An 18,659-nucleotide genomic window follows, 5' to 3' on the forward strand; every position below is an offset into this window, starting at 1 on the left:
ACGTAATGACAGCCAGACACACAGTTAGTACCAACTGAAGGACAATGGACTGGAAGCATCTCTAAATTAAAGATTCTAAAATAATCATTCAAATGAAAAACAGCCTCTTTATGGTTAATTTCTTTCTTCACAAACATTACTTTGAATTAACTTCTTGACTATAGCAGGATTGACTTGAGACCAGTAAATGCACTGGCAATACATTTACGTCATTTAGCAGACGCTCTTATCCAGAGCGACTTACAGGAGCAATTAGGGTTAAGTGCCTTGCTCAAGGGCACATCGACAGATTTTTCACCTAGTCGGCTCGGGGATTAGAACCAGCGACCTTTTGGTTACTGCCACAACGCTCTTAACCACTAAGCTACCTGCCGCCCCAATACAGGCAAGTGCACCTTCAATGTAGGCTCTTGTTGATATAGTTCGTAACCCACCATCTCACTGACCTATCACGGTCCCATTTACATCCAATGTGAATTCTAAAAGGCATCAGTTGAACCCCAACACTATTGTACAGAATCAGAATCCATCTTGTAAAATGTAGAAATGAGTTCAAAACAAGGCAGTGCTTGCTGTTTCAGAGCATAGTGTCGATACCAAACTAAATAAACTGTTAGTTGAGTGACTTGTAGAGAAATGGTTGAGAAAAATGCTGTCAACACTATAAACTCCTTCTTGAAATAGACTATATGCCTCTGGAGGAAAACTCAACATGGCTATGGAAATCCACCTGATGGGGACAGAAAACTTACCCAGATGTTTGTCAAAAATTAGTTAAACTCCATTCAATGCATTCTGAGCTTTGAACAGATTCCTTTATAATAAATACAACATAAAACATCAAATGAACCTCAAGTGCTACCATGTATGAAGCTTTTTGTTTCAACACCTCTTCGTACAGACCGTTTAATTACCAATATTGGAAATATGACATAATTATCACTTATCTATTAGCCTGGTCACAGATCTGTCTGTGCTATCATGTCAACTCCATGTTTGGCAAGACAGCACAAACAGATCTGGGTCCAGGCAACTTCTCTACTGCATTCTAATGAGACTTCCAGTTGGTAAAAGTGAGATGTCAAACACCAGTGAAGCAGTCCGTTAGTCTGAAGAAAAAACACCTTACATGGGGGATAGGAGTACTTACTTGAGGCCAATGCAATCTGGCTTAATTGGGGAAATATATTATCAAAACAAAACGTGTATCAGTACTAAAACACCTACACATACAGAGATTAACTCATAAGATACCATATGACTACTTTCCTCATGAATGACAAAAGTTGATTTTCATATTTCAATTGATGAAACACAAACATCCAGCTCACAGTAAGAGTAAGGCAGAGATGGTAGAGCATGTAAGGGCACAAGCAAGACCAAGTAGAGGGTTGTGGTGGTTCGGTTGGGGTTTGATCTGGTTCTGGATGAAGGGAAGGTATGTGGTTGTGGTGATGTTCTGGACTTGCGTTCATTTTGTTCTTCCAGTTGAGGCTCAGTCCTCAAGGCATTCCCGGGCCCAGATCTTTCAGCAGAAAGTCCTCTTTTCTTCAAATGAAAAGTACAAACAAATGAAAATAAAATAAGCACGCCCAGGATCCAGAGGCTTAACAGTCGCTCCTCCACAGTTTGATAGTTTTGTCGTTTTCTAGCGCCGCAGACGCAATGATGTTCTCTGTGGGGTGGCAGGCAGTAGAAATCACCACATCTAGACAGAGAGGGTGGGAGGGAGAAGAGAAAAGCAGAGAATTAAACAAAGAGTTGTTGTGAGCAACAGTGTGTTCAAACAGTGAGATTGCCACCATGTATTTCACCTCAAAGTAATAGTAATCAGTTTCATCAACCTCTTGTCATGACTCTCCCCTACCTGTATGGCCCTGTAGTTTCTGTACAATCTCCTTGGTCTGCAGGTTCCAGATGTACACCATGTTGTCCTCCGAGCCAGAGACAATCCACTGTGAGTTACAGATCATGAGAAATAATGATACTTCAGAAGAAGCTATTGGTAAAAGCATAAAAGTCATCATCTTGAAAATCTATTTCTAGACATGCATGCAAGAGAGGGGGGATGGGTTTACCTTTCCACCTGTGACAGAGAAATTAGCAAATATGCAGTACTTCTCATTTTTGTGGCCAGTGTATGTTTTCAAGCACTGGAATGAGAGGAGAACACTTATTGAAGAGAACATGTAGAGAATTGAAACATTTCAATCAAGAGCATTCCTATGTTTGGATCAAATTGCAACATGAGTGATAGACATATGACATACACTATATAAACAAAAGTATGAGGACACCCCTTCAAAATAGTGGATTTGGCCATTTCAGCCACACCCGTTGCTGACAAGTGTATAAAATCGAGCACATAGCCATGCAATCTCCATAGCCTTACTCAAGAGCTCAGTGACTTTCAACGTGGCACCGTCATAGGATGCCACCTTTCTAACAAGTCAGTTCGTCAAATTTCTGTCCTGCTAGAGCTGCCCCAGTCAACTGTAAATGCTGTTATTGTGAAGTGGAAACGTCTAGGAGCAACAGCGGCTCAGCCTCGAACTGGTAGGCCAAACATGCTCACAGAACGAGCCCGCCGAGTGCTGAAGCGCGTAAAATGTGTCTGTCCTCGGTTGCAACACTCACTACAGAGTTCCAAACTGCCTCTGGAAGTAACTTCCGCACAATAACTGTTCGTCGTGAGCTTCATGAAATGGGATTTCCATGGCCATGCACAATGCCAAGCATCGGTTGAAGTGGTGTAAAGCTCGCCGCCATTGGACTCCAGAGCAGTGGAAACAGTTCTCTGGAGTGATGAATCACGCTTCACCATCTGACAGTCCAACGGACGAATCTGGGGTTTGGCGGATAACAGGAGAACACTACCGACCCCAATGCATAGTGCCAACTGTAAAGTTTGGTGGTGGAGGAGGAATAATGGCCTTGGGCTGTTTTTCATGTTTCCTTCGTTCCAGTGAAGGGATATCTTAATGCTACAGCTTACAATGAAATTCAAAAAGATTCTGTGCTTCCAACTTTTGGCAACAGTTTGGGGAAGGCCCTTTCCTGTTTCAGCATGATAATTCCCGTGCACAAAGCGAGGTCCATACAGAAACGGTTTGTCGAGATCGGTGTGGAAGAACTTGACTGGCCTGCACAGAGCCCTGACCTCAACTCCATTGAACACCTTTGAGATTAATTGGAACGCCGACTGCAAGCCAGGCCTAATCGCCCAACCTCACTAATGCTTGTGGCTAAATGGAAGAAAGTCCCCGTAGCAATGTTCCAACATCTAGTCGAAAGCCTCCCAGAGGAGTGGAGGCTGTTATAGCAGCAAAGGGGGGACCAACTCCATATTAATGCCCATGATTTTGGAATGAGATGTTTGACAAGCAGGTGTCCACATACACACTACATTACCAAAAGTATCTTACCTTTCCTTTGCTGTAGTCCCAAAGCTTCAGGGTGCTGAAAAACAAAAACAACTCACTGTTAGAAGACAGCATCCCAAAAGAAACAATAGCGAATAATTCATTTGCATTCACGAGTGATGAAGAAGCTTTTCTTTGTAGATTTGCTTCTGCATTCCTTCCCATTCAAATGAAACTCTTTGGTCCAATGGTACTGGACAGTCTAATAGGCCCCTCTACTGGTGCAGTACTGCATGACAAAGACCCTATGGTACATGTCATAGCCTACTACATTTGAGGGAAAGTGACAGTGCTCTACTGATAATCTTACACTCACTTGTCCAATGTGGCTGCCAGAATGTATTTGCCGTTTGGTGAGAACTTCACAAATGACACCGGGGGGTTGTCATCATCTGCAAAAGCCAGAAAATGAAGAATTTACTGACAGAAAATACTATAAAATGTGATATTGCCTATATATTTTTTAAGCCTACTAGAAAGTGTGTGCCCTCAGGCCTGGAGGGAAGATAAAGTTATTCCCCTACCTAAGAATAGTAAAGCCACCTTAACTGGCTAAAATAGCCGACCAATCAGCCTGTTACCAAACCTTAAAACTTCTTGAAAAAATTGTTTGACCAGATAAAATGCTATTTTACAGTAAACAAATTGACAACATACTTTCAGCACACTTATAGGGAAGGACATTCAACAAGCACAGAACTTACACAAATGACTGATGATTGGCTGAGAGAAATGTATGATAGAAAAGATTGCGGGAGCGGTTTTGTTACACTTCAGTACGTATGTGTTATGGCTTTACACCCCCTGCTATATTGTGGATAAAGAGTTACCTGTCTAACAGAACACAGAGGGTGTTCTTTAATGGAAGCCTCTCAAACAAAACCCAGGTAGAATCAGGAATTCCCCAGGGCAGCTGTCTAGGCCCCTTACTTTTTTCAATCTTTACTAACGACATGACACTGTGTCTATGTATGCAGATGACAACACTATACACGTCAGCTACCACAGCGACTGAAATGACTGCAACACTTAACAAAGAGCTGCAGTTAGTTTCAGAATGGGTGGCAAGGAATAAGTTAGTCGTAAATATTTCAAAACTAAAAGCATTGTATTTGGGACAAATCATTCACTAAACCCTAAACCTCAACTAAATCTTGTAATGAATAATGTGGAAATTGAGCAAGTTGAGGAGACTAAATTGCTTGGAGTAACCCAGGATCATAAACTGTCATGGTCAAAACATATTGATACAACAGTAGCTAGGATGGGGAGAAGTCTGTATATCATAAAGCGCAGCTCTGCATTCTTAACAGCACCATCAACAAAGCAGGTCCCTGCAGGCCCTAGTTTTGTCGCACCTGGACTACTGTTCAGTCGTGTGGTCAGGTGCCACAAAGAGGGACTTAGGAAAATTGCAATTGGCTCAGAACAGGGCAGCACGGCTGGCCCTTGGATGTACACAGAGAGCTAACAATAATATGCATGTCAATATCTCCTGGCTCAAAGTGGAGGAGAGATTGACTTCATCACTACTTGTATTTGTGAGAGGTATTGACATGTTGAATGCATGAGCTGTCTGTTTGAACTACTGGCACACAGCTCGGACACCCATGCATACCCCACAAGACATGCCACCAGAGGCCTCTACACAGTTCCCAAGTCAAGAACAGACTATGGGAGGCGCACAGTACTACATAGAGCCATGACTACATGGAACTCTATTCCACATCAAGTAACTCATGCCAGCAGTAAAAATATATTTTGAAAAAACATCTTATGGAACAGCGGGGACTGTGAATAAACACAAACATAGACACATGCATACAGTCACACAATAACATACGTACTATACACACACATGTACACATGGATTTTGTGTTATATATACACTACCAGTCAGAATTTTGGACACCTACTCAATCAAGGATTTTTCTTAATTTTTTTACATTGTAGAATAATAGTGAAGCCATCACAACTATTAAATAACACATATGTAATCATGGAGTAACCAAAAAAGTGTTAAACAAATCAAAATATATTTTATATTTGAGATTCTTCAAATAGCCACTCTTTGTCTTGATGACAGCTTTGCACACTCTTGGCATTCTCTCACTTAACATGTGTAAATATTTGTATGAACATAACAAGATTCAACAACAGACATAAACTGAACAAATTCCACAGACATGTGACTAACAGAAATTGAATAATGTGTCCCTGAACAAAGGGGGGGTCAAAATCAAAAGTAACAGTCAGTATCTGGTGTGGCCACTAGCTGCATTAAGTACTGCAGTGCATCTCCTCCTCATGGACTGCACCAGATTTGCCAGTTCTTGCTGTGAGATGTTACCCCACTCTTCCACCAAGGCACCTGCAAGTTCCCGGACATTTCTGGGGGGGGGGAATGGCCCTAGCCCTCACCCTCCGATCCAACAGGTCCCAGACGTGCTCAATGGGATTGAGATCCGGGCTCTTCGCTGGCCATGGCAGAACACTGACATTCCTGTCTTGCAGGAAATCACGCACAGAACGAGCAGTATGGCTGGTGGCATTGTCATGCTGGAGGGTCATGTCAGGATGAGCCTGCAGGAAGGGTACCACATGAGGGAGGATGTCTTCCCTGTAACGCACAGCGTTGAGATTGCCTGCAATGACAAGCTCAGTCCGATGATGCTGTGACACACCACCCAGACCATGACAGACACTCTACCTCCAAATCGATCCTGCTCCAGAGTACAGGCCTCAGTGTAACGCTCATTCCTTCGACGATAAACGCGAATCCGACCAACACCCCTGATGAGACAAAACCGCGACTCGTCAGTGAAGAGCACTTTTTGCCAGTCCTGTCTGATGCCGGTGATGTCTGGTGAGGACCTGCCTTACCGCCTATTGCGGACAGTCTGAGCACTTATGGAGGGATTGTGCATTCCTGGTGTAACTCGGGCAGTTGTTGTTGCCATCCTGTACCTGTCCCGCAGGTGTGATGTTCGGATGTACCGATCCTGTGCAGGTGTTGTTACACATGGTCTGCCACTGCGATGACGATCAGCTGTCCATCCTGTCTCCCTGTAGCGCTGTCTTAGGCGTCTCACAGTACAGACATGGCAATTTATTGCCCTGGCCACATCTGCAGTGCCTCCTTGCAGCATGCCTAAGGCATGTTCACGCAGATGAGCAGGGACCCTGGGCATCTTTCTTTTGGTGTTTTTCAGAGTCAGTAGAAAGGCCTCTTTAGTGTCCTAAGTTTTCATAACTGTGACCTTAATTGCCTACCGTCTGTAAGCTGTTAGTGTCTTAACGACCGTTCCACAGGTGCACGTTCATTAATTGTTTATGGTTCATTGAACAAGCATGGGAAACAGTGTTTAAACCCTTTACAATGAAGATCTGTGATGTTATTGGGATTTTTACTAATTATCTTTGAAAGACAGGGTCCTGAAAAAGGGACCTTTCTTTTTTTGCTGAGTTTATATATGTGTGTGGTAATAGAGTAGAGGCCTGAGGGCACACACTTAATTAGTTGTGAAATCTGTTATGAATGTATTGTAATGTTTTTTAAATGTATAACTGCCTTAATTTTGCTGGACCCCAGGAAGAGTAGTGGGGATCCATAATAAATACAAATATATGACACAGATGCCACAAATCTGGCTGGAGAAGCTTACCAATTAGTGTTTTCAGACACTGTCCTGATGCGGTGTCCCAGATCCGGCTAAGGACAGACAAGAGATATTAAGGTTGATACAGTGTCATACATTTCTCAAACAATATCACAAATTATATAATGATTTAATACATCCAAATAATACTTCAATACTCCTCATATTTATGTTACATTGACCATCATTAAAACTAGACTCACAAAATGCCTCTAAGGGAATATCTTTGCCAAGTACATTCAACAAAACAGGGGAGAAAGTGTTAATTTCCCTCACCAGAGGCCATCGTAGCTGCTGGACACAATCAGTGAGCCATCTCTGTTGAAATGGACCTGCATGGCAATATAGATTAGAGATCTATTCACACTTACCAGAGGGTGTGATAATGAACTACTATTTGCTCATAAGCAGAAAATCAATGATCTGAAGTAGATTGTTATTAGCTTCATATAAGGTGTCCACATGCACAGATGGGTGCAGTACTTACAGCAGAGACGGGGTCGGAGTGGGCCGGCAGGGTCTTCAAGCATTTGCCAGTTTTTACATCCCATATCCGCACACTCTCGTCAAACTAGAAGAAAACAATTCATGTTAGCACACAACAAATATTCATCCCTCCTTGATGGAAATCAGGGTTAGCAATAACCTTCTCTATGTAAACATATACAATAGGAATTCTGCATTAGTGTATTAGTAGGTAGGACTCACCGATCCAGACACGATGAGATTGGACTGGGGGTTGAAGTTGCAGCAGAAGACATAGTTGCTGTGGCCTTTTAACGTCTTCAAGCATTTCCCCTGCAATAAGGAAAGGATTGGGTTTAAATTAAACATGTTCACGGTAAGAGCTCATTATGGTCGATCAAGCATCCACGGCATGGAGGGCCCCGAATCAGCGATTATGATGTATTTGCAGAGGAAACAGTTAGCGCAATGACATGCTAGCTGTTCCGTTACATTTCCAGTCATTCCGCTAACTCTAGTGAGCATTGGCTCACGAAAATATATCTAACTTCCTTCGTACTGGACGCATAGAGATAAAAATGGTATCCATGAGTTCATCTGACTCTGTTGACGGCATGTCTTGGCCGAAAAATGAATCTGTATGCGATGGAAATTTTGATCATGTGAGTGAAAACACAGCCTTGAAAATGTTCATATTGTCTTAGTGTCATAAATATTCCTTGGTTCCTGCCTGTGCTTGGTAAGGGGGGGGGGGACCATCTGACAGAACGCCCAGAATATGTTCGATAAGTTAAGATAAGAGACGGTGCCAGACACATGCCGGAACCAACCCTATGAACTATGCCTATGTAACGTGTCTGTAACCAGTATGTAAGAGATCTAACGAACTGTCCCGTTAGAGCTCCTGATCGACATGTGTACTTGGTGCATTGAGTTGGTTGAAACCTCTCCAGCGTGCTGATAAAAGAACAATTCATTTAAGATTGACTTCAAGTGTCCCTGTGTAGAATTTCCACAACACGTATTAACTAGCTGCAGAGAACGAATGCTACCCTGTGGTGCTAAATATCTCTGATTAAAGCCAGTAAATTTTTTAGGGATGAGAGCTGCTCCCTTCAGGCAGACACTACCTCAAATCCCCTGGCAAGAGTCATAGAAGCAGGAAGTCCTTTATCCCTGCAGTCATTGAGGGTTTCATTTGAATACAAGTATACACTTTATGGAAAATACATGTTTCTGAACGATGCATCATGCTGCCTTGTTGACAATGACCCGGTGGCACAGATTAATGTTCGATTTGAGCAGTGTGCTCCGTCCTCACCGGTTTTAGCCGGTCACGTGGCGGGCCGTAGCCCGGTGGACCCCAGTTCCGTCTAATCAAATTCCTTCATTACTCTTATGAACAAAACCTGACATTGAAAAAAGAAAAATACATCTTCAAAAACATAGTATCTGCACTGAATGCTAAGCACTTTATCCCAGTCCTTCCAGTGCAATTTCTATACAGACTTATTTGGTAATATGTATTTGCTGTTGAATCAATGTTGTCATGTCTTTTATTTTTATTTATTTTTTAAGCCAGGCCCCCGAGCCATCCCGTTCTAAGCCAATGACCAGTCATTTTACATCAACAATCTAACATTCTAATAAATACATTTCATATCTGCCAATTAATTTCCATCAATGTTGCGTTTGTCTCACTTACTTTGTGTAGCCAGTTAGTGATAATGATAACTGTCTTCTGGGTAGACAAAGACTTTCCCAAAAACCTTCTCTATTAAATGTTAACAGAAAAGTAGGCTTATCTGGCAGAATTATCATTTTTATCAATCCGGAGGGCTTTTGTTTTGGAAATTCTGTCATGACATATGCAGCAGCAAAAACATCACTAGACCAGCACAATCCTCTCACAAAATGAGGAATTAAAGGGGTATTTCACTTTTTATTTTGTTAGTTTTTTCCCCAACCCTCAAAAATTGACTTCTGATGTGATTTAAGCATTGACATGGACAGAACATCCAATTGTATTGTTTCTCTATAAATAATTGTAATTGAGCATGAAAACTGAAAAAAATAAAACGTGCCTATTTGAAAGCCAGGAAACAATTATGAGCAGCTTGCGACATGTTTCAAAGCGTAAAAGGACCTCTCATGCTCAGTTGGTAGAGCATGGCGCTTGCAACGTCAGGGTTGTGGGTTCGTTTCCCACGGGGGGCCAGTATGAAAATGTATGCACTCACTAACTGTAAGTCGCTCTGGATAAGAGCGTCTGCTAAATGACTAAAATGTAAATGTAATTCTAGAAAAGGTTGGAGACCCCTGCCTTAGAATATGCTCTTTCCAGTAGGTAATATACATTTAAAATGTCTGACCGGCATGAACCTCTAGGATTATTTTAAAGTCACTTTTTGGTAAACTCCAGTCCGGGGGGAACATGACTTTAAAAACAGATATTATAAATGTAAATTCATACGACGTCAAAATAACGCTCTCTGCCCTTCTAGTGTTAAACTGTCGCAAACCAATTTTCCATTGTGGGACAATAAAGTGAAATACTTCTAGTACTATATTTCTGAGAAAAAAACTCCCCATCCTGCCTCTCTTACCGAGCTGACGTCCCAGATCTTTAGAGTCTTGTCGTCAGATGCTGAAACAAGGAGGTTGGAGTCTGAGGACCAGGCGACATCCGAGATCCCCTGCAGATAACAAGTGAAAGGTCAACTTGGTTAGTCACACTAAAAGCACTCATCATGGCAGTGAAACAAATAAAGTGCCTTCAAAGTATTCACACCTCTTGACTTTTTCCACATTGTTGTGTTACAGCATGAATTTAAAATTGATTAAATTGAGATTATGTGTCTCTGGCCTACACACAATACCCCATAATGTCAAAGTGAAATTATGTTTAGACATTTTTACAAATTATAAAAAAATTAAAAAATGTAATGTCTCACGTCAACAAGTATTCAACCCCTTTGTTATGGCAAGCCTAAATAAGTTCAGGGGTAAAAATGTGCTTAACAAGTCACATAATAAGTTGCATGGACTCACTGTGTGCAATAGTGTTTAACATTATTTTTAAATGACTACCTCATCCCTGTACCACACACATACAATTATCTGTAAGGTCCCTCAGTTGAGCAGTGAATTTCAAACACAGATTCAACCACAAAGACCATGGAGGTTTCCAATGCCTTGCAAAGAAAGGCACCTATTGGTAGATGGGTAAACATTTAAAAAAGCAGACGTTGAACATCCCTTTGAACATGGTGAAGTTATTAATTACTCTTGGGATGGGCATCAATACACCCAGTCACTACAAAGATACAGGTGTCCTTCCTAACTCAGTTGCCGGGGAGGAAGGAAACCACTCAGGGATTTCACCATGAGTCCAATGGTGACTTTAAAAACGTTAGAGTTTAATGGCTGTGTTAGGAGAAAACTCAGGATGGATCAACATTGTAGTTACTCCACAATACTAACCTAATTGACAGAGTGAAAAGAAGGAAGCCTGTACAGAATAAAAATATTCCAAAACATGCATCCTGTTTGCAACAAGGCACTAAAGTAATACTGCAAAATGTGGCAAAGCAATTAACTTTTTGTCCTGAATACAACGCGTTATGTTTGGGGCAAATCCAATAGAAAACATTACTGAGTACCACTCTCCATATTTTCAAGCATAGTGGTGGCTGCATCATGTTATGGGTATGCTTATCATCATTAAGGACTGGGGAGTTTTTCAGGATAAAAACAATTAACGGAATGGAGCTAAGCACAGGCAAAACCCTAAAAGGAAAACCTGGTTCAGTCTTATTTTCCATCAGACACTGGGAGATGAATTCACCTTTCAGCAGGACAATAACCTAAAACACAAGGCCAAATCTACACTGGAGTTGCTTACCAAGAATACAGTGTATGTTCCTGAGTGGCCAAGTTACAGTTTTGACTTAAATATACTTGGAAATCTATGGCAAGACCTGAAAATGGTTGTCTAGCAATGATCAACAACCAATTTGACAGAGCTTGAAGAATTTTGAAAAGCATAATGGGCAAATGTTGCACAAACCAGGTGTGGAAAGCTCTTAGAGACTTACCCAGTGAGATTCACAGCTGTAATCACTGCCAAAGGTGCTTCTACAAAGTTTTGACTCAGGGGTGTGAATATTTATGTAAATTAGACATCTGTATTTAATTTTCAATTAATTTGTAAACATTTCAAAAACATGTTTTCACTTTGTCATTATGGGGTAGTGTGTGTACATTGGTGAGACATAACATTTGTATTTATCCATTTTGAATTCAGACTAACAAAATGTGGAATGTCAACGGGTATGAATACTTTTTCAAGGCACTGTACATAATCATTACAAATAATATAATGGAAACGTGAACTCACAAGTTTGTGTCCCGATATTGTTTTCTCAAACTTTCCATCGTAAGCTCCCCAAATTTTGATCAGTTTGTCAGCAGCTGTAAAACAGATATTTCAAGGCAGCCTTTTCAACTGAAACGTAGTGTTATCATGCAAGATTTCAACAGATAATTTACATTGAAAGGACATTGCACTTAAAGCAGAGATCTGCGAGTGGCAAAACAGCGCCACTGGCTGCCCCAGGTGCATTTGTTATTGTTTTGAGTAAATGTGAATCCAGCATTGTGGTTAAAAAAATGAATCGTAGTACATACTCTGCTGTTCTATCGCGCTTGCAATAATGTGCAATGATGTTTGAAGTAACGTCTTTGTTGTTGTAATATCGCAAACGGACGTGGTAGTTTCACTGCTATGGATTGCAGCTTTAAATGACATTTTATTGTAACAACTTGTGCATGCACTGTGATCAGGCCTAATAGTAGTATTCAGTAGACTTACTGTTCTAAGACCACCTAAAGCACTCATCATAAACTTACATGAACTGGCAAGCCACTCTCCACTGGGACTGAACTTGACAGACGAAACTGCTTTTGTGTGGCCGGCTAATGTGAATTTCAGGGTGTAGTTGGGCTTGACTGGTGCCGACTAAATAGGGGAAGAAAACAAACAAAACCACATTGGAACAGGAAAGCAGTTCAGTTGATATCTGTAGATGCATTTAAGGCAATTTTCATTAAAAAAGGATTTGACATCATGAAAATAGCAGAGACAACGTATAGTACCAGTCAAAAGTTTGGACACACTTACTCATTCAAGGGTTTTTCTTTAATTTTTTACTGTTTTCAAAATTGTAGAATAATAGTGAAGAGATCAAAACTATGACATAACACATATGGAATCATGTAGTAACCAAAAAAGTGTTAAACAAATCAAAATAGATTATTCAAATAGCCACTCTTTGCCTTGATGACAGCTTTGCACACTCTTGGAATTCTCTCAACCAGCCTCATGAGGAATGCTTTTCTAACAGTCTTGAAGAAGTTCCCACATATGCTGAACACTTGTTGGCTGCTTTTCCTTCACTCTGCGGTCCAACTCATCCCAAACCATCTCAAATTGGGTTGAGGTCAGGTGATTGTGGAGGCCAGGTCATCTGATGCAGCACTCCATCACTCTCCTTCTTGGTCAAATAGCCCTTACACAGCCTGGAGGTGTGTTGGGTCATTGTCCTGTTGAAAAACAAATGATTGTCCCACTAAGCCCAAACCAGATGGGATGGCGTATCGCTGCAGAATGCTGTGGTAGCCATGCTGGTTAAGTGTGCCTTGAATTCTAAATACACTGCTCAAAAAAATTAAGGGAACACTTAAACAACACAATGTAACTCCAAGTCAATCACACTTCTGTGAAATCAAACTGTCCACTTAGGAAGCAACACTGATTGACAATAAATGTAATATGCTGTTGTGCAAATGGAATAGACAACAGGTGGAAATTATAGGTAATTAGCAAGACACCCCCAATAAAGGAGTGGTTTAGCAGGTGGTGACCACAGACCACTTCTCAGTTCCTATGCTTCCTGGCTGATGTTTTGGTCACTTTTGAATGCTGGCGGTGCTTTCACTCTAGTGGTAGCATGAGACGGAGTCTACAACCCACACAAGTGGCTCAGGTAGTGCAGCTCATCCAGGATGGCACATCAATGCGAGCTGTGGCAAGAAGGTTTGCTGTGTCTGTCAGCGTAGTGTCGAGAGCATGGAGGCGCTACCAGGAGACAGGCCAGTACATTAGGAGACGTGGAGGAGGCCGTAGGAGGGCAACAACCCAGCAGCAGGACCGCTACCTCCGCCTTTGTGCAAGGAGGAGCACTGCCAGAGCCCTGCAAAATGACCTCCAGCAGGCCACAAATGTGCATGTGTCTGCTCAAACGGTCAGAAACAAACTCCATGAGGGTGGTATGAGGGCCCGACGTCCACAGGTGGGGGTTGTGCTTACAGCCCAACACCGTGCAGGACGTTTGGCATTTGCCAGAGAACACCAAGATTGGCAAATTCGCCACTGGCGCCCTGTGCTCTTCACAGATGAAAGCAGGTTCACACTGAGCACATGTGACAGACGTGACAGAGTCTGGAGACGCCGTGGAGAACGTTCTGCTGCCTGCAACATCCTCCAGCATGACCGGTTTGGCGGTGGGTCAGTCATGGTGTGGGGTGGCATTTCTTTGGGGGGCCGCACAGCCCTCCATGTGCTCGCCAGAGGTAGCCTGACTGCCATTAGGTACTGAGATGAGATCCTCAGACCATATGCTGGTGCGGTTGGCCCTGGGTTCCTCCTAATGCAAGACAATGCTAGACCTCATGTGGCTGGAGTGTGTCAGCAGTTCCTGCAAGAGGAAGGCATTGATGCTATGGACTGGCCCGCCCGTTCCCCAGACCTAAATCCAATTGAGCACATCTGGGACATCATGTCTCGCTCCATCCACCAACGCCACGTTGCACCACAGACTGTCCAGGAGTTAGCGGATGCTTTAGTCCAGGTCTGGGAGGAGATCCCTCAGGAGACCATCCGCCACCTCATCAGGAGCATGCCCAGGCGTTGTAGGGAGGTCATACAGGCACGTGGAGGCAACACACACTACTGAGCCTCATTTTGACTTGTTTTAAGGACATTACATCAAAGTTGGATCAGCCTGTAGTGTGGTTTTCCACTTTAATTTTGAGGGCGACTCCAAATCCAGAAATCCATACATTTGATTTCCATTGATAATTTTTGTGTGATTTTGTTGTCAGCACATTCAACTATGTAAAGAAAAAAGTATTTAATAAGATTATTTCATTCATTCAGATCTAGGATGTGTTATTTTAGTGTTCCCTTAATTTTTTTGAGCAGTGTATATCACCGACAGTGTCACCAGCAAAGCACCCCCACACCACCTCCTCCATGCTTCACGATGGGAACCACACACGCGGAAATCATCCGTTCACCTACTCTGCGTCTCACAAAGACAGCGGTTGGAACCATAAATCTCAAGTTTGGACTCAGACTAAAGGACAGATTTCCACCAGTCTAATGTCCATTGCTCATGTTTCTTGGCCCAACCAAGTCTCTTCTTCTTATTGGTGTCCTTTAGTAGTGGTTTATTTGCAGCAATTTGACCATGAAGGCCTGATTCACGCAGTCTCTTCTGAACAGTTGATGTGTGTTTCTTGAACTCTGAAGCATTTATTTGGCCTGCAATTTCTGAGGCTGGTAACTAATGAACTTATCCTCTGCAGCAGAGGTAACTCTGGGTCTTCCTTTCCTGTGGTGGTCCTCATGAGAGACAGTTTGTTCATAACGCTTGATGTTTTTTGCGACTGCAATTGAAGAAACTTTCAAAGTTCTTGAAATGTTCCAGATCGACTGACCTTCATGTCTTAAAGTAATGATGGACTGTCGTTTCTCTTTGATTATTTGAGCTGTTCTTGCCATAATATGGACTTGGTCTTTTACCATATAGGGCAATCTTCTGTATACCACCCCTACCTTGTCACAACACAACTGATTGGCTCAAACGCATTAAGGAAAGAAATTCCACAAATTAACTTTTAAGAAGGTGCACCTGTTAATCGAAATGCATTCCAGGTGACTACCTCATGAAGCTGGTTGAGAGAATGCCAAGAGTGTGCAAAGCTGTCATCAAGGCAAAGGGTGGCTATTTGAAGAATCTCAAATATAAAATATATTTTGATTTGTTTAACACTTTTTTGGTTACTACATGATTTCATATGTGTTATTTCATAGTTTTGACATCTTCACTATTATTCTTCATCATAGAAGAATGCAGAGGATAAGTTCATTAGAGTTATCAGCCTCAGAAATTTCAGCCCAAATAAATGCTTCACAGAGTTCAAGTAACAGCCACGTCTCAACATCAACTGTTCAGAGGGGACTGTGTGAATCAGGCCTTCATGGTTGAATTGCTGAAAAGAAACCACTACTAAAGGACACCAATAAGAAGAAGATACTTGTTTGGGCCAAGAAACACTAGCAATGGACATTAGACTGGTGGAAATCTGTCCTTTGGTCTGATGAGTCCAAATTTGAGATTTTTGGTTACAACTTCCGTGGCTTTGTGAGACACGTGTGGGTGAATGGATCATCTCTGCAGGTGTATTTCCCACCGTAAAGCATGGAGGAGGTGGTGTTATGGTTTTGGGGTGCTTTGTTGGCGACACGGTCTGTGATTTATTTATAATTCAAGGCACACTTAACCAGCATGGCTACCACAGCATTCTGCAGTGATACGCCATCCCATCTGGTTTGGGTTTAGTGGGACTATCATTTGTTTTTCAACAGGCCAATGACCCAACACACCTCCAGGCTGTATAAGGGCTATTTTACCAAAAAGGAGATGGAGTGCTGCATCAGATGACCTGGCCTCCACAATCCCCCGACCTCAACCAAATTGAGATGGTTTAGGATGAGTCGGACCACAGAGTGAAGGAAAAGCAGCCAACAACTGCTCAGCATATGTGGGAACTCCTTCAAGACTGTTGGAAAAGCTGGTTGAGAGAATGCCAAGAGTTTGCAAAGCTGTCATCAAGGCAAAGGGTGGCTATTTTGAAGAATCTCAAATATAAAAAATATTTTGATTTGTTTAACACTTTTTTGGTTACTACATGATTCCATGTGTTATTTCATAGTTTGATGTCTTCACTATTATTCTACAATGTAGAAAATAGTAAAAATCAAAACCCTTGAATGAGTAGGGGTTCTAAAACTTTTGAACGGTAATGTATGTTAGCTAGCTAATATAGCAATGTTATGAATACAACTCCCATTTGTGGTCGACGACAGGATACAATTTGAGAGCAATAACGTTAGTTATCTCCAAAAGTGGTTGACTGCACGCTGACAGTGATTTCAGTGCCATTCAGTGGCTAGCTACACTACAAACATTATTTTACCAGGTTCCTGTGAAGCAATTGTAATGACAGTCCACCACAACATACCCAAGTGTTTCCTGATTAGCAGGGGGTCGTCTGAATCAGAGAGAATGTTGAATTTCATTGTGTATTAGAAACACAGTTTGAGATCGTGAGGAGATCTCGCCAGTGGTTGAATGGGGAATTGGGCTTCCAGGGAAAATGTTGTCCGAGGTTGCAACAGTAACCATGGGGGGCGGGCTTAGCGAAGGGTCAATAGGCATGGCATTGAATGAGAGGGTGTGGCCCTTAGACCTTTACCATCATGCAAGGTTGCAACCTCCTAGGCCTTACCATCTCACAGGAATTTGGTCCTCTGTAGCTCAATTGGTAGAGCATGGCGCTTGTAATGCCAGGGTAGTGGGTTCGATCCCCGGGACCACCCATACGTAAACATGTATGCACACATGACTGTAAATCACTTTGGATAAAAGCATCTGCTAAATGGCATATTTTTATTATTTACTTTTTTTCACCAAATTGGCAGAAGGAAAATAATAATCAACCCCAAATACAATAGTGTTTCACCCAGCTTTGCTGCTTGGACCCCTAAAAACAGTCGTATTAGGGCTAGCTTGAACCCATACCTTGCTCTGGCTGGCAGATGCAGATGATGTTTTAGTGGCCTCAGTTTCTGGTTTCTTCTCCTCTGTTGCCATGGTGATAGTGATAGAGCTGAGGGGGGAGGGGGATCAGTTAGTGAAAGCACGCTGGACAACCAGTCTGCAAACGTGGATTGCAATTTCATAATTTCAAGTGAAATGCAAGGATAGGAAATTGTATAGGTACAACACAAGACCAATGTAAGTTGCTACCCTGACAGCTAGGTTAACGTTAGCCTGTAGATGAAGATTACAATATTGGATATGATATTGAAACCTAGGTACAATTATGTTAGTAACGTCAATTACCACCACATATCAAGCTAGCTAGCTTCCTACCCAGTCATGGCTGGCACAATGTAACTAGCTAAATAGTTAGCTGAATAGCTAGCTAGCCTGGTGAAATAGTGTTAATAGCTAGCTCTATGTTAGCAAGCTAGCTAACTGCCATTGCAAGTAAACAAATGACCATGAGTTAGCCAGTTAGCCTCACATTTACCGCAGTTGTGGAAGCTAACGTTCGATAGCCCCACTATGGACGGACACAGGGCGTCTTTCTAGCTAGCTAATGTTGTTCGCGAACACTCGTGTGCGTGTTGTTGGTGATAATGGTTTTATTCCAGGTATTGTATGAATCCTACCATTCGAAAGATAGTTAGCTAGTTAATTTGGCTAGTTAGTAAGTTTACGTTATGCACATGCAATATAAACTCTGCTAGCTAACGTTACCTAGCTAACACTAGCTACTCCATTCAAACAATACAATCGGGGAGACTCACCGTAAGGCCCGATGTTAAACTGTAATTGCGCGGCCGACTATTTTCATTTAGGCACAAATCTGATCAATTACACGAATATATTTACCATATGAATACGGTTGAATCTATGTTCTCCCTAACTGAGCAAGGAAAAAATCAAGGGCCAGTTCGTTTCAGTTTAGCCAGGTCTCAAGCGGGGAATGTGGCAGTGAAGACGCCCATTGCGCATGTGTGCTTCTTCAAGAGCGCACAATCAGAGAGGAAGAGAAGAGCCCAACTACGCGGAAAATCAGTCTCCCTCCAGCAGGTGACGTTTTTTCGCCCACCAAGTTTTTGTTTGGAGGTCAATGAGTGTCGAACTTGGTCAACAAACAAATTAATGGATTATTTACTACGTGAGGTTTATTTGAT

The 18,659-nt window shown here is 42.2% G+C and overlaps 1 protein-coding gene across 2 annotated transcripts; it reads right to left on the bottom strand.

Moving 5' to 3' along the window:
- Positions 1-770: 770 nt before the first annotated feature.
- Positions 771-18,508, bottom strand: LOC311100117 (WD repeat-containing protein 5). Of its 2 annotated transcripts, none has more exons than XM_084140872.1 (14): positions 18,270-18,508; positions 17,476-17,563; positions 12,458-12,566; positions 11,946-12,019; positions 10,153-10,242; positions 7,790-7,879; positions 7,569-7,652; positions 7,358-7,413; positions 7,088-7,134; positions 3,739-3,814; positions 3,426-3,459; positions 2,079-2,153; positions 1,868-1,955; positions 771-1,708 (listed from the first exon to the last, which is right to left on the bottom strand). In XM_084140872.1, the coding sequence occupies exons 2-14, from the start codon at positions 17,545-17,547 to the stop codon at positions 1,608-1,610; spliced, it is 996 nt and encodes a 331-aa protein (XP_083996998.1). In that variant the 5' UTR covers positions 17,548-17,563; positions 18,270-18,508; the 3' UTR covers positions 771-1,607. The 2 variants fall into 2 exon arrangements, with proteins under 2 accessions (XP_083996998.1, XP_083996999.1); XM_084140873.1 differs by having other exon boundaries at positions 18,355-18,475.
- Positions 18,509-18,659: the final 151 nt, after the last annotated feature.

This window comes from Coregonus lavaretus, assembly GCF_964263955.1.
Source record: "Coregonus lavaretus genome assembly, chromosome: 24".
NCBI classification, from domain to species: domain Eukaryota; kingdom Metazoa; phylum Chordata; class Actinopteri; order Salmoniformes; family Salmonidae; genus Coregonus; species Coregonus lavaretus.

Excerpts from the sequence above, each read along its gene's own strand:
- LOC311100117 (XM_084140872.1), bottom strand. The coding sequence starts at position 17,547 with ATGGCAACAGAGGAGAAGAAACCAGAAACTGAGGCCACTAAAACATCA. Across the intron at positions 12,020-12,457 it reads AGAGTGGCTTGCCAGTTCAT|CTGCTGACAAACTGATCAAA; the intron begins GTAAGTTTATGA and ends TCTGTTTTACAG. Across the intron at positions 3,460-3,738 it reads CTGGCAGCCACATTGGACAA|CACCCTGAAGCTTTGGGACT; the intron begins GTGAGTGTAAGA and ends TTTGTTTTTCAG.